Consider the following 15,675-nt stretch of genomic DNA (forward strand, 5'->3'; position numbering starts at 1 on the left):
TGTATATTGATACAGCCTTTCTATATCTAGATTTAATACATCCATTACCACAATTCACAGGAAAATGGTAATAGATCTGTAAATCATTGGCATATATATGATGTCTCATGCAGTGTAAAACTCCAAGCAGATCATTTATATACAATGAAAATAAAAGGGGGCCCAACATGAAACCCTGAGGGATGCTAGAATGTACACTAGACCATTTAAATATAAATGTGATGTAAATTGGCAGCAAAAAGCAGAACATATGCTGTGGATGGACAGGACGAACTGGAGAGGACTTGTAAATACTCACATCTGGCTTGCTGAAGCAGATAAATGATAATGAAGGCAGAAGTGTGCCAAGGATGTGTACTTAGTCCCATGGTTTTCAACACTGACAGATTGGATTATGGGAAACTGTATATAAAATAGAACGTGAATTACAGTGAATGTGGCACAAATGGATGATGCAAATTTTGCCAATGTATAGTTGTAGTGGAGGAAACAGAGGCATCAGATGGAGAATATTAGCAACAGAACGTGACAACTGAGCCTGATAATAAATGCAAAAAGGCCAAGTGCATCTGTACAGGTGGGAGTGAAGTACAACTGACTCTCAACAGTGAACCTGTTGAACAAGTGCATATTTTCATGTACCTGGTTTCTCTGATTTCGGCCTCAAAGGTGGGAGCCTCAGGTGATATCACTGCCTGGATTGGCAATGCCCAGACAGAATCTACCAGTGCTTGTGGAAAAGAAAATCTATCAGTCTGATGATCAAAATGAGGGGATATAATGAATCTGTTCTGATTCTGATTCTTTGGCATGGTTCCAAATCATGGACACTGTTAGGTGGAGACTGTCTTAAGCTGGAGGGGTTTTTCAAATGCAATGTTTTTTCTGTAGATGATTGCTAATACAACCTGTGACAATAAAGTTCGTTGAATAGTCCTGTACTATCAACATAGATGAACAATGCACGACAGTGACCTTACTGTCCTTCGAAATAGTCCCCTCGCATAACTATGCACTTCTGAGATCGGCGATACATGTCCTGGAAACTTTGCAAGAAAGCTTCCTTTGGGATGGTGTTCAAAAGCCTCATCACGTTTCGTTGGATGTCAGGAATATCGTCAAATCTCTTTCCTTTCAAAGCGAGTTTGATGCGTGACTTTTCGGCTCTGACCATTTTCCGACGAGGGGATCCCGGAGAACGCCATTCCATGCTTGGCCATTTCGTTTCAGGGTCGTACCTAAGACACCAGGTTGCATCCTCAGTGACAATACAGTTCAAGAAATTTGGTGTCACATCCGCCGTTTCGACAAAATCTTGTGAAGCCTCTAAACTTGCCTGCTTTTGATCGTCAGTCAAGTGTTGTGGCACAAGACGAGAACACGTTTTCCTCTCCCCTAACATCTGGGTAACGATTTGTCACACGGATTCACAATTAATCTGCATTTCATCTGCTATCATGCACACAGTTAGTCACCAATCATTCGTGATTAATGTCCTGACCTTCTCAATTTTTTTCGTCACTGACGGCGGTCACCGGTCTTCCGCTATGGGGGTTGTCAGAAACACTTTCGTGGCCTCCTCAAAAATGGGCGAACCACTCGTACACGTACTTCAAGGACAGTGCTTGATCTTCATAAACACGTACCAGCATCGCATGCGTTTCTTTCGGTGTCTTGCCAAGCTTAAAACAAAACTGTACATTGATCTTCAGGTCATTCATGTTCCTGTTCGCAGTTCTGAACCAACGCACTAAACACGCACTATGTCAAACGGGTCTTACACGGCACACACACGATACTCAACTGAACAACGTTGGGAGTAGGTGGTCAAAACCTGCTGCTATGCAGGTGCAATGTTGTGTGTCGCCAGTGTTGCTGGATCAACCATTCTGACTTCATTCACCGAACTTTATTGTCACAGGTTGTATTTTTGTCAATTCCTCAAATAATATTGTTTCTTTCTGGAGTTTCATCAAGGTTATGCATAGGATTATGCCTTTGGTCACAGTGTGTATGTAGATTTTCAAGAATATTTAAGTATTTTCCTTTTGCTTGTTTGAATGATTTCTACGCCTTGATTAATGGTAGAGAACTTATGATTGCAGTCATTCAAGTGTGCATTCGTTGCTGAAAATCTTCTATGACTGTTGGCATTTACATGTTCCTTGTAGCATACGGCAAAGTTTCTACTGATTTGTCCTACCTAAGTGGCATCGCATTCAGCACACTTTAGTTTGTAAACACCGGATTGCATGTAATTATTATTATTATTATTATTATTATTATTATTATTATCATCATCATCATCATCATCATCATTATTATTATTGTTATTACGTAGGTCGAGCCATAAGTCATGGCAGCTATTTTTTTTCTTGCGAACAGGAGACAACACGGAAAATCTAAGATATGCATTTGGAAACTTACGGTATGTACTTGTGTATGATGCCACTAGATGGTGTATGTAAACAACAGTGTGGTCTAAGCATGCCCCCAAATTCACAAAATGGAAGTCAACAAGCAGGAGCAACGATCGTATATTAAAATAGCAGTTCTCCGCAGCAGCTCTGCATGGCAATGCCATGCAGAGCTGCGGGAAGCATTAGGTGTGCATGCCATGCCCTATAGAACAGTGGCGAGGTGCGTAGAGTATCAACTGCCGATTTGCCTCGCCCAGGCCGTCCAGTGTCCATGGACAAAGATGTGCGGATAATGGTGATCGATCAGTGTTTACATGAGGACAGGCACTGGATTCTAAGCGGAATTGCAACAGTAGTATGGTGCAATGATAAGCTGGTAGCAAATCATTCTTAGATATTCAAATACTAGACCAGTTAAGTCGTTCTATAGTTACAAAATTTTTCAATAACTAATTTTCTTGTAGCCAGGTGAGACAGTATGTAAATGTATTGTATATCTCAGTGATGCTTCTCCATATATTTTCTAAGCAGCAGGTGATTCCTTTATCCTAAATTTATTCATTGTATTGCTGAAACTATTATAGGGCAGTATTTAAAAAAGTGGGACTAAGGGGTAGACAAACACAAAGGCAGTAATTGTGTTGCCTCCAATGTGAAGAAAGCTTTTGTGAAGGTTTCTGTTAGAATTTAACAATTTTATGAACTACTTTCGCTGGGCAAGTTGACCGTGCGGTTAGGGCTGTGCAGCTGTGAGCTTGCATCCAGGAGATAGTGGGTTCGAACCCCACTGTCAGCAGCCTTGAAGATGGTTTTCCGTTGTTTCCCATTTTCACACTAGGCAAATGCTGGGGCCAGGCTGCCTCCTTCCCACTCCTAGGAATTTCCAGTGCCTTTGTCACCATAAGACCTATCTTGTGTCGGTGCAACGTAAAACCAATTGAAATAAAAAACCCTACTTTCAGCTTTGTCTTTTCCTCTTTTGCTAGTTTGAAATCCACGGTATTCATGATCAGACCTTTCGTACTGCATGGGACCTTTCAGTGAACTGAAAACTGTTTGATTCCTTTAATGTGAGAGACGCAGCCAGCATTCTAATAGCCTAGGAATGTTTTTTTTTTTAAATTATTATTATTGATATATACAGTCGTATCAGCACACACGTTTTTAAAACATAACCGGTTTTCGGACACTAAGGTCCATCATCAGTGTTAATATTTAAATTTAATTTCACATAAGTGTGTCGTCAAAATGAGTTAAAAATGAGTTTATATTTGTAGCCCTGTTGACATCAACTGTAAAATGAGGATAGATTTCGATATTTTTAGGAAACCCACACAGGCCATCACCACCATCAATAAAGATTCCAACCACCCAGGAACCCACAAACAATCAGCTTACAACAGCTACATTAGTAGATTACTAAAACTTCCCTTGAGTAATGAAAACAAACTGAAAGAAATTAGAATAATAAAACAAATTGCTAAAGCAAATGGCTACAACCCAGAAATGATAGACAATATTATACGAAAGAAAGAAAATGGAGAAAAAAAAGAAAAACCATGAGAAAAGAAAGAAAATCCATGAACATAATAAATTTGTGACATTGACATATTTTGGAAGTCAAGTTTTTAAAATCGCGAATATATTTAAGAAATTTCAACTAAAAACAGCTTTCCGAACCAGAAATAAAATATCAGAACATATATATAATGCACACAGTGTCAATAAAAAAGATATATATATACTAATTCGGGAGTATACAGGCTCACTTGTAACGACTGTAAAAAGTTTTATATAGGTAGAACCGGGCGAACCTTAAATCAAAGATATCAAGAACATTTTAAGGCAATAAAGTACAACAAGTATTCAGCTTTTGCGGAACACATTTACAACAATAACCATAGCTTTTTAGGGATCGAAAAGGACATGAAGTTAATTTTTAAAGGTAATTATGGATTTGAATTAAATACACGTGAAAACATTGAGATATTTTTAGCGCAGACTAGGGAACCAGATAAAATTTTAAATGAAACAGCCGCAAGCAACATCTTGTTTACAATCTTGAGTTGACGTAAACATCAGGTGCTCACTACGTAACCTTGAGGTGACGTAACATCATGTGCTTGCAGTACGGTTCCGTAGTTAAAGCTGAACGCTCGTTAGTACTCGACCAACAGCCTGAGCACGAAGGAAAGCCAGCCTTAACATGGTATGTCCATAATTTTTACAACAACATTGTAAGTTTACATGTATTGATTTCATAATTTTAACACTTGGTTCCTTTTTTTTTTTTTTTTTTCATTTTACAGTTGATGTCAACAGGGCTACAAATTTAAACTCATTTTTAACTCATTTTGACGACACACTTATGTGAAATTAAATTTAAATATTAACACTGATGATGGACCTTAGTGTCCGAAAACCGGTTATGTTTTAAAAACGTGTGTGCTGATACGACTGTATATATCAATAATAATAATAAAATAATTACATCAGCACTGTCAAAATGGCTTTGATATTTTATAATGATTATAATTCTAGGAATGTTTTTTTCTGAAGATGGCATCAAGAAAAAAATCCTGTACATCAGGGGGTTCTCAACCGTTTTTAGATTGTAAACACCATCCACATGCAATATCAAGTATGCAAGCAACATGAAATCGAATAGTTTTAATAAATATTGTCACGATTGAACTGAACATGCAAGGAAAGCAATATACACATAATGCAACAAAATAACACAATGCATTACTAATCCTGACCAGGTAGGTTGTATGCAGATATCAGCTCAGCCCCTGAATTAAGCTAATATTGTGCAAATTTTCAAAACATATAGCAGTAGGAAATAAGTTAGACTACTGGTAGCATAACCAACTTTGAAGTCACTAAATGCTAAAATATTATAGTATATAGATAACAACTCTATTATTCTGGTTCATACAACAAAGTTTAAATTGCAAAAAGTATCTCATGCTCGTGAGCACCATGTTACTCACATGACAAGAGCACCAGGTTGAGAATGCCTGCCGTACAACAATAATCACTTCTCTAAAGTACCTGAAATTATAACACAGTTGGATGCTCAGAATAATTCCTTTCAGTAGTCACTTTCTCTGATGGATCAAATTTTAATATTATTTGTAAGTAACTAATGGTGTTCCTAAGATTGCACTAAGTAAGCTTAGTTAGGTATTAAATAAAAATCCTGGTTACTAAACAGTCTGTCAAATTAGCAAAATGTTATCTTGTTGTAAAACTAAAATACATCATGGAAGAAAAAATGTGCACCTGTGACATCGTGCAATGTAGAAAGGATATTTTCATTTTTATTAAACTTTCTTCATTGACAGACTTTAGAGCTTCACATAAGAAAATCTCAGGTTGACTTTCCATATACACTGTAACAGGCACTGATAAAGTAAGATTTTCCACAAATCAAATGGTAGTATATTTGATTTTTATTCAATAATTTGTGCATAAAATGGTCCATACTGTTTATATTTTTTGAGCATATTCAAACATATATTTTACTGTTTGATTGTGCAAACAAGTCCATGCTCGAGTTATGATGAGCATGGCAGATGCACTTTTAGTGCAACTCCAATAGTCAATTGTTCAGTCACATTCAAAACACGAAGCTGAACATTCGTATCTTAGCCATAAGCTTTTATTTCTACATGAAAGGAGTCTAACAGACCATTGAGTACCATAATTAAGAAAAATGATTAAGAATGGAGCAAAAGGTAGTTTACGGTACTTAATAAAATGTATTTATGTTTTCCTTTCCATTCTACAGGTTTTCAAATGCAAAGGCTTGGTGCAGTGCCTACGGCTTACTATGAAGCATGAGCGTTGGAGTGGCCTTTACAAGGGTTTCACTCCAAGTCTACTGAAAGCTGTATTGACTACCGCTTTACATTTTTCTGTGTATGAATCAACCTGTCATCTACTTTCAGATTTGCGAAATCAATAATTGATTTGGACTTGCATAATACATTTCTAAAACTTTTTTTTCATTAATATTGATAGCCTTGTATAAATGTAAATATACTGCAAATGAAGAAATCGTCGTTGATGGTGAATATCATGAATTCTTTAAATATTTTTATTTTTTAACAATAGTGTAATCTTGTTTCATAGTTCTATATTAGTATTGTATAATGATGTATAGTATAATCTTTGGAGAAAAATTCATTGGAACTAATTTTAAGTTTGTATGTTCAATGTTGAAAAGAAACAGTGGAAAATGTTACACTGTACATTTGAAGATCATTTGGAAAAAAGAAGGTTTGGCACAGTTTGCCTCTTTGATGAACCTTTAACAGAATATAGCTATTGCTTTAGGTAGACTACAGGAAATAACATTCTTTGAAGATATCCAAAAGTGAATCTTTACTAGTTTGTCATCTCCTGACTTAATGTTGTATTTAGCTGATTCACTTCAGCAATACGGTCTGTTCCGTGAGCACAATGACCACAAATAGAAATGTGTTCCTGTCACATAAGCAGTGACATTTACATTGTATTTATAATTTATTTTGAAAAAATAATACAGGGTTAGGAATTATAATGCATTTATAGAAGACATTGCATTGTTCATGTACAAGTATTGTGTATTCATTGTCTTGGTACTCCACATTCCTTCATTGGTAATGCAGTCAGTTTATGGCAGCTCTTGAGATTATAGAATTTTGTATTGGTTCCAAAAACCATAAAATTATGTACCTCTGGATTATCTTAAAATAAGATACATTTCATCATCATCTTCTTGTTCTTCTTGTTGATGTAACCATGTTTTTCTTCTTCAGTTGCTTCAGTTCATGACAGTTCTTGCACTCTGTTACATGTTATTTTGTCCACTACAAGTTTTTCTTGGTCTCCCTCTGGTTTTCTTCCTTAAGATCTTACCATCAGTTATGTTTGTGATAAACATATTGCATCTTAGCAAAAGACCCATAGGTGGTGTCCTCCTTCTTGGAATTATATTTATTTTAGATGCCTACATTCTGTGAATATGTTCGGGACATTCTTGTTAATTTTCCTTTCTAACCAAGAATTTGGCATTTTTCTTCACATCCACAACTCTATTGCCACTAAATGTTTGCGGTCTTCTTTAACAATGTCCAGCATTCGCAGTCATATAAAAACACACTCCAGATGAAAGTTAATAAATTGAGAAACTAAAAGAGGATAAATAGACCAAGGAACAATCTGCTGCTGCAGTAGTAGTAGTAGTAGTAGTAGTAGTAGTAGTAGTAGTAGTAGTAGTAGTAGTAGTCCCCACCTTGTAAATAGAGATCAAACAGATTATCAACACCCTAAAGAACAATAAGGTAGCTGGAGTGGATTACATAGTGACATAATTACTTCAACTGGCAAGTAATGAATCTCTTGGAACTTGTTGAGTTCTTCAAGGAGATCTAGAGAATGGAGCACTAATCCAGCCTCTACACAAAAATGGTGACAAAAGGGACATCAAAAACTATAGGGGAATCTCAATAGTGTCTGTTACACACAAGATTCTCTGCAAAACATTTCAAATCAGAGGAGAACTCCTTGACCAACACATTGAAGAATACCAGGCTAGTTTCTGGAAAATAATTTCTTGCCCTGAACAGATTTTCAACTTGAAGAACATCATCAGGTACAAGAAGACAGGAGGCCATAATTATGTGGTCATATTTACTGCTTTTATGAAAGCATATAACTTCATTGACTTGGAGTCACTAATGGATATTTTTGAGACAGAAGTTCAATTCTTCTATTAACTTTGCTAAATAAAATACATACTAAAAAAATACATACTAAAAAAAATAAAATCCCTAAGTTAAAAGTAAATAAAATTGTTATAAAAGGATAAATCATTCAAGTAGCCATAATAGTTATAATTCACCTCTTATTCCTTCACCAAACAGGATCAAATAACCCTTTAGGTTTAAATAGAAACTCAGATTCAGAAACCTGATCAAACAGACTCTCACCAACACAGTGTCAAAGGTGAAATTTATGGATGAGGTCTTGAAACTGTTTAAAACCAAAACTGGGTTCAGACAAGGTGATGGGCTATCTCCACTCCTTTCCAGCTGTGTGGTACAAAATGTTATTCATAAATGGAGGAGGTTGTCAGGCCTCAAGAAACAAGTAAAGATTGGTTCAGGCTTGTTCCTAAACTCAGAGGGATATACATTGACTGCCTTCCCTTCGGTCTCTGGATCTTCCAATACCACTCCTCAAGCAGTTCAACAATCTCCATGTTGACCAGTCCAGCTGATGTCCTGGAGATGAAGATTCAGAGGATATCATCTACTCTGAGAGATGTATTCTTGCTCACCATAGATCCTAATGAGCTGTTGTCGGTTGAATATTCAGGACAGCGATAGTGTTGAGGAAACTTTTCCTTGACTTCAGTCTCGTATGTGAAGGTTGATGTCCAAACAATGGATGGGTGCAGGTTTAATTGAGCGCTGCATCCATCTGCTTTGTGCAGGCTGAGCTGAACTACTCTGCTGCGTAGAAGCTGAGAGTAACAACTGATGTCCTCAGCACAGTTGGATTTGCACCCTGTTTACTAGAAGTCAGCATCCAAAGGATCTTGTTGCAGGATGAGACCTTCTGCCCAGTGTTGATACAGTGTTTCTTGTATGTTTGAGGCTGGTTCAGGGTAACTCCCAAATATTTTGAAGATAAACAATATTCCAGCTGTTTACCCTCCCACTCTACACACAGCTGCCTGTTACCTTCCCAGTTTTTCAGGTGAAACACTAAGGTTTTGCAATAGCTGGTTCTTCTTCTAATATATTGACAACTCATAAAGTGCATTTGTCAGCTGTGCTACAGTGATCTCAAAATTGTCACACTGGATAGTCAGAGGCAGATCATCAGCATAAATGAAGCTCCTGGTGAAGGAAGGTTGCAGTTGGTAGGTTTCTTTTTTTTAGAATTGGCTTTATGTCGCACCGACACAGATAGGTCTTATGGTGATGATGGAATAGGAAGGGCCTAGGAATGGGAAGGAAGCAGTCGTGGCCTTAATTAAGGTTCAGCCGCAGCATTTGCCTGGTGTGAAAATGGGAAAACCCGGAGAACCATATTCAGGGCTGACAACAGTGGGGCTCGAACCCACTATCTTCCGGATGCAAGCTCACAGCTGCGCGCCCCTAACAGTACGGCCAACTCACCCGGTAGGTTGGTAGTTTGTGTAGATATTAAAGAGGATAGGTAAGTAATCTCCGTGGCCTCTTCCCGAGGTAATGCAGCTTTTTTCAAGCACACCTCCATTGAAGGTGAGCTGCATGTACCATTTTCACCACACACAAGCCCTCCTGCCATTCTTAAAATTTCTGGCAGTACCAGGAATCGAACCTGGGCCACTGAGGGCAGCAGCTGATAGTGCTAACAGTTACACTATGGAGGCGGACAGCAGGATAGGTGAAAAGACACTACTCTGAGGGAGTTTGTTCCACTGTTCTCTCTACCTGCTATTCCTTTCTTGGAACTTGACAAAGAACCTTCGATTCTGAAGGAGGGTTTCAGCGATCATCAGTAATCATCATCAAACCATAGTCTCTTTTGATGTGATAGAGCTTGCTTAATATTGTTCTGTGATGCATCTTATCATACACTCCCATGAGAACCACAAATGATTTTCACATCTCTCGAATCCATCCTCTATGTACTGGGTGAGTATTGGCTGCACGTTTTCTACCAGAGCTGCTACCAAGCCTGCTAGTTCCAGTATTGCTCTACTTTTGGTGTCAAGTGCTCCAGTAGAATCCTCTCAAATGTCTTGTGTAGGTGGCACAGCAGTGATGTTGACCTATAGCGTGTGAGGCCTGATGTGTCCTTGCCTGGTTTCAGGATGGTGATCACTTGGGCCTTTTTCCATACCCTGAATATCTGTTTACTCTGCAGGAAAGCTACAAATCATTGAATCCATTACCTTATGTCTTCTCCAGTAGTACTCTGTTTTGCCGGGCTGAGTGGCTCAGATGGTTGAGGCGCTGGCCTTCTGACCCCAACTTGGCAGGTTCGATCCTGGCCCAGTCCGGTGGTATTTGAAGGTGCTCAAATACGTCAGCCTCATGTCGATAGATTTACTGGCACGTAAAAGAACTCCTGCGGGACTAAATTCCGACACCTCGGCGTCTCCGAAAACCGTAAAAGTTGTTAGTGGGACGTAAAGCAAATAACATTATTAGTACTCTCTTTTATGGGTTCTCAGAATAATAGATCTTCTTTTACAGCCTCCCTATTAATACAACAGATGAAAAGTAGCTTAATGGCTAAGCCGGCAACATCAGTTGATTATTGAATAATACTGTGAACTTCATACAAATAACAGTGATAATTATGTTGATGATGTGACCTTCGTCGACTTTAAGAAGGCTTATGACTCGATTGATAGAATCACTCTTATCCAAGTTCTAAAGGAATTTGGCACCCGGCTAGAAATAGCCACACGAAATAATAATTATCTTGGCAAATGGGTAGAACCAAACATCTCTGAAAAAGAAGCTTTCACATCGCATGCAAATAAAATGGAAATGGCTTATCAACTGACCAAAGACGTTTACAACAAAAAGTCAATATCACCAAGCTTGATAGCTGCAGTCGCTTGAGTGCGGCCAGTATCCAGTATTCGGGAGATAGTGGGTTTGAACCCCACTGTCGGCAGCTCTGAAGATGGTTTTCCGTGGTTTTCCATTTTCACACCAGGAAAATGCTGGGTCCGTACTGTAATTAAGACCATGGCCGCTTCCTGCCCACTCCTAGCCCTTCCCTGTCCCATCGTCACCATAAGACCTATCTGTGTCGGTGCGACGTAAAGCAACTTGCAAAAAAAGAAAAAAAAGTAAATATCCTTGAACACAAAACTCAGACATTACTGCACTGTCATAAGACCAGAGGCTTTGTATGCAGTGGAATGCCTTGCTATGAACAAGAAATGCCTGCTAGAAAAATTGGAAATTAAAGAAAGAAAGGTCTTGAGGAAAATTTTTGGCCCAATTAAAGACAAAGATGAATATTGATGTCGGCATAACCATGAACTCTATACTCATGTCCGGAAGATCTCTGATGTTATGCGGAGAAGGAGAATTGCATTTTATGGCCACTTGCTAAGAATGAAACCCACACGAATGTTGAACCAGATCATTACCTATTTTTAGATAAGAAGACCTAGCCAACTTGGTTCAAGGAGGTGGAAAGGGACCTACAAAAGATGGGGATCACTTATGAAGATATACAAGAATGCAGGAGGAAACTAAAAGACCACCAGGGTTTTCAAGAAAGGTCAAAGTTGAAGACCGGGAAAGACATGGACGGAGGAAAGAAAAGAGCAACACTGGCAATGAATGAAGGATCACTGGGCAAAGATCAAAGCCCAGAGAGGACAGCTGAAATAACGTGGTCCTTAGTAGGTCGGTATGAACGAAGAGAAAATAATAATAATAATAATAATAATAATAATAATAATAATAATAATAATAATAATAATAATAATAATAATAATAGTAATAATAATAATAAAAATAATAAACTTATCACATAAATATTATGTCATGTACTCAGAATACCCATTTCATAACTCGTTTTGTCACCACCTTTTCTTGCACAATCCTCTCTAGTTGAAACTATGAGCTCCTTGCAAGACTCACATGTGTTGTGTTTTTGTTCCTCTGTTTATGCCAATCACAGTAGGCACAGCAAGAAGAAACAACCAGGTACTATTTCCTGCCTTGACAGTGCTGGTTATATGTCTTCTACAACATTCTTTTAGGATGCATCATATTCTCATTTTCATTTTTGTACATTAATAATTAACAGTTTTCTATTATTCTACTTACCAAGGCACAGACTTGGAGAGCTTTGTGAAGGGGAAAAATAAACCCACCTCTCATCAGTAGAGTCCGCTGCAAAATGAACTTCCTAATTACATACAGTGTAATAGACAATTCCTTAACTAAATTATTTATTACCCACCTACTACACAATTGTCAGGTTGTGGACTGGCAGACTGTATTGCTGAAACACTTTGATGAAATATTGAAGGAAAGATCTGCAATGAACAACAGTTGTGTTGTAAACAATATTAACTGCTAGGTGACCTTTTCTGTTGTAAATTCAAAGCCAGTAATAATATAATCTGTACTGTAAGCAGTGGTTCTTGAAGTATTAAATTGGTTGATCTAATCTCCCAGTATCATAGATGTATAATTCTATTCTATTCTTATTAGCATCTGTCTGTCTGTCTGTCTGTCTGTCTGTCTGTCTGTCTGTCTGTCTGTCTGTCTGTTAGGTCATCAGCCCAGAGGCTGGCCATATGGCACCATCAGAGGTAAAGGGGTTATAGGGGAACCACAAAAATTTATGGTGGTGCCAAAATGAGGCATGCTTGGCAAGATGAGGAGTGAGGTGGTTTGCCACTGCCTTCCTCACTGGGCCAGAAAGTGCTATTGCAGCATGACATCCTATGAGCAACACATTTCATAACATTCAGATGCACTAGTCATGTTCTGAAGGCCATTACTCAGCACCACCCATACCTCAGCAGTTTTCATACTCCCACAGGCATGGATGAGACTGGGACTTGGGTGGAAGCTACATTTTGCTCTGGCCTGTGCCAACAGATAGATGTAGAAGCACTGCATTCATCAAGAAATGGCAGCAGGTGGCATGAGCTTCTGCATCTTGTTTTAATTCAGATGCACTAGTCATGTTCTGAAGGCCATTACTCAGCACCACCCATACCTCAGCAGTTTTCATACTCCCACAGGCATGGATGAGACTGGGACTTGGGTGGAAGCTACATTTTGCTCTGGCCTGTGCCAACAGATAGATGCAGAAGCACTGCATTAATTTTTGTATCATTATTTCCAAATTATGTATAAATTGGGGATTTTAATTTTTCTTGTATTATTTACATGTGTTTGCTGGATTTGTATTTTGAAATATATAAATATAAAAGTATTCATTAACATGCTCTTTTTAAATTCTTTTTTTTTTTTGTTATCATTTTTCAGCTGTCCTGAGTTATGAGTAATATACTGTACCTGTTAGTTTCAGTACAACAACTTTGATCCACTCTAATGAACAGGTCATAATGAGCAGTAAATTTAAAAATAACCATCTGTATTTGTTGGACTGGTGCCTTTAAGCAGCATTAAAACTGTCAGCTTTTTTCTGTCTGCATTTTGATTCTTTTCATGCCCATTCTCAGCTTCCTACATACAAGAATGTCTGAAAAATATTCACTTCCTGTTCCACTGTTTCAGGTATGTAAATATACTGTAAATGTGAAGTGAAATTTTATTGTAGTCCAGTACAATTAAAAAGTTTCGATGGCACTGTCGGCTGCCCTGAAGATATTTCTGTGGTTCTCCATTTTCATACCAGGCAAATGTTGGAGCTGTACCTTAATTAAGGCCATGGCCACTACCTTCCCATTCCTAGCTCTTTCCCATCCTTATATCACTGAAAACCTTTTATGTGTCAGTGTGGTGTTAAACGGCTAGCAAAAAAAAAAAAATCAAATGGCACTCACTAACCGAACTACATTAGATTGCTCGTGTTCCAATGTTATACTTCTACCATCAGAACCACTGACTGAATTGTAATGAACATTTATCCAAAGGTAATTGAGCTCAGTTTACAAGATACAATGGATAAAATTCTGATTATCCAAAGGTAATTGAGCTCAGTTTACAAGATACAATGGATAAAATTCTGAAAGAAACTTGAAGCTTGAAATTTCATAAATCTTCATTATAGACTGTTATGCCTTTCATAATTCGGTATGGAAGCCTCTGTGAATTTACTAAATGCCGCCATAATCTTCTGTTTGTAATTAGTTCTGTGGCCTCATTTAGTTCTGTCTTTAAACCATTAAAAATTTAGTCTAACTATCGTCGTTTTGGACCCCCTCAACTTCTCCTACCCTCCATGACCGAGTCCGCTATTCTCCTAGGTAACCTATCCTCCTCCTTTGCCTCACATGTTCCCCCACCACTCAAGCTGGTGTAGACATACAGCTTGATCAATCGAGTTCATTCCTAACTTACCCTTTGTCTTCTCATTCTGAGTACCCTCCTATCATTGTTCCCACCTGTTTGTGTCAGCAGTCATTAATGTATTACAGAACTATGTAAAATAGTTTTATTTGAATCTGCCTTGTCAATACACTTATTAATGAAAGAACTATTTATTTAACCATACATGTTTTGGGAAGTCAACCATTCCCTTCATCAGTGGTCAGTTCAAAGAATAAAACAGTGTAATACAATCTTTTGTTTTTACAATTCAAAAAAGTATTGTGTCCTAATACACCATGTCAATGAATAAAGAAAACCTGTGAAATATAAAAATGATCAAAACATAAAATTTTGTTGAACTAAATGAGAATACTTATATAAATTTAAGATCTTAAAGTTTTTCTTCTTTTTGTTGCTTAAATGATCATATGCTAGACTATACAGTAGGTTATCTTCTGCACTTCTCTCATTTAAACTGGATTTTTTTTTTGTAAGATAAATTTCTAAACTTTCCAACACAGTCATTAATTTTCCCTTTTTGGCCAAATATAATAATTTCATGTCATTAGGAACGTCTGTAAATTTATGATTCTTTTCAACCTTATGTTCTGTTGCCGAATATCTTTTATGTTTGACTGCATTAACATGTTCTTCGTACATTATAGGCAAACTTCTTCCATGCAGTCCTACGTATCGCTGTTTACATGTTTGGCATGTTAACTTGTAAATTCCTGATTTATTAAATATACATTTATTCTCTATCTTATCTGAATTGAAAATTATTTTATTAATATTATTATCTGTTTTGAAAATTTATTACTGTTTTGGAAAGTTTAGAAATTTATCTTACAAAAAAAAAAAAAAAAAAAAAAAATTGAATCAAGTTTAAATGAGAGAAGTGCAAAAGATAACCTACTGTATAGACTAGCATATGATCATTTAAGCAACAAAAAGGAGAAAAACTTGAAGATCTTAAATTTATATAAGTATTCTCATTCAGTTCAACAAAATTTTATGTATTGATCATTTTTATAATATTTTATAAGTTTTCTTTATTCATTGACATGGTGTATTAGGACACAATACTTCTTTGAATTGTAAAAACAAAAGATTGTGCTATCTTCTTTTATTCTTTGAACTGGCCACTGTTGAAGGGAATGGTTGACTTCCCGAAACATGTATGGTTAAATAAATACACTGAAGAGAATAGAAATTGCAACACCCAG

At 37.2% G+C, this 15,675-nt stretch overlaps 1 protein-coding gene across 1 annotated transcript in view; it reads left to right on the forward strand.

The window, feature by feature from the left end:
• LOC136857161 (mitochondrial thiamine pyrophosphate carrier) overlaps nt 1-13,586 on the forward strand; it is a 132,021-nt gene extending 118,435 nt beyond the window's left edge. Inside the window, exon 7 of the mRNA XM_067135592.2 lies at nt 13,442-13,586. Coding sequence (XP_066991693.2) covers nt 13,442-13,450 — 9 coding nt within the window. The 3' untranslated portion in view covers nt 13,451-13,586. The remainder of the gene's footprint in view (nt 1-13,441) is intronic.
• The last annotated feature ends 2,089 nt before the right edge of the window (nt 13,587-15,675 follow it).

The sequence above is a fragment of the Anabrus simplex genome, chromosome 1 (genome assembly GCF_040414725.1).
Source record: "Anabrus simplex isolate iqAnaSimp1 chromosome 1, ASM4041472v1, whole genome shotgun sequence".
In the NCBI taxonomy this organism is placed as follows: Eukaryota; Metazoa; Arthropoda; class Insecta; order Orthoptera; family Tettigoniidae; genus Anabrus; species Anabrus simplex.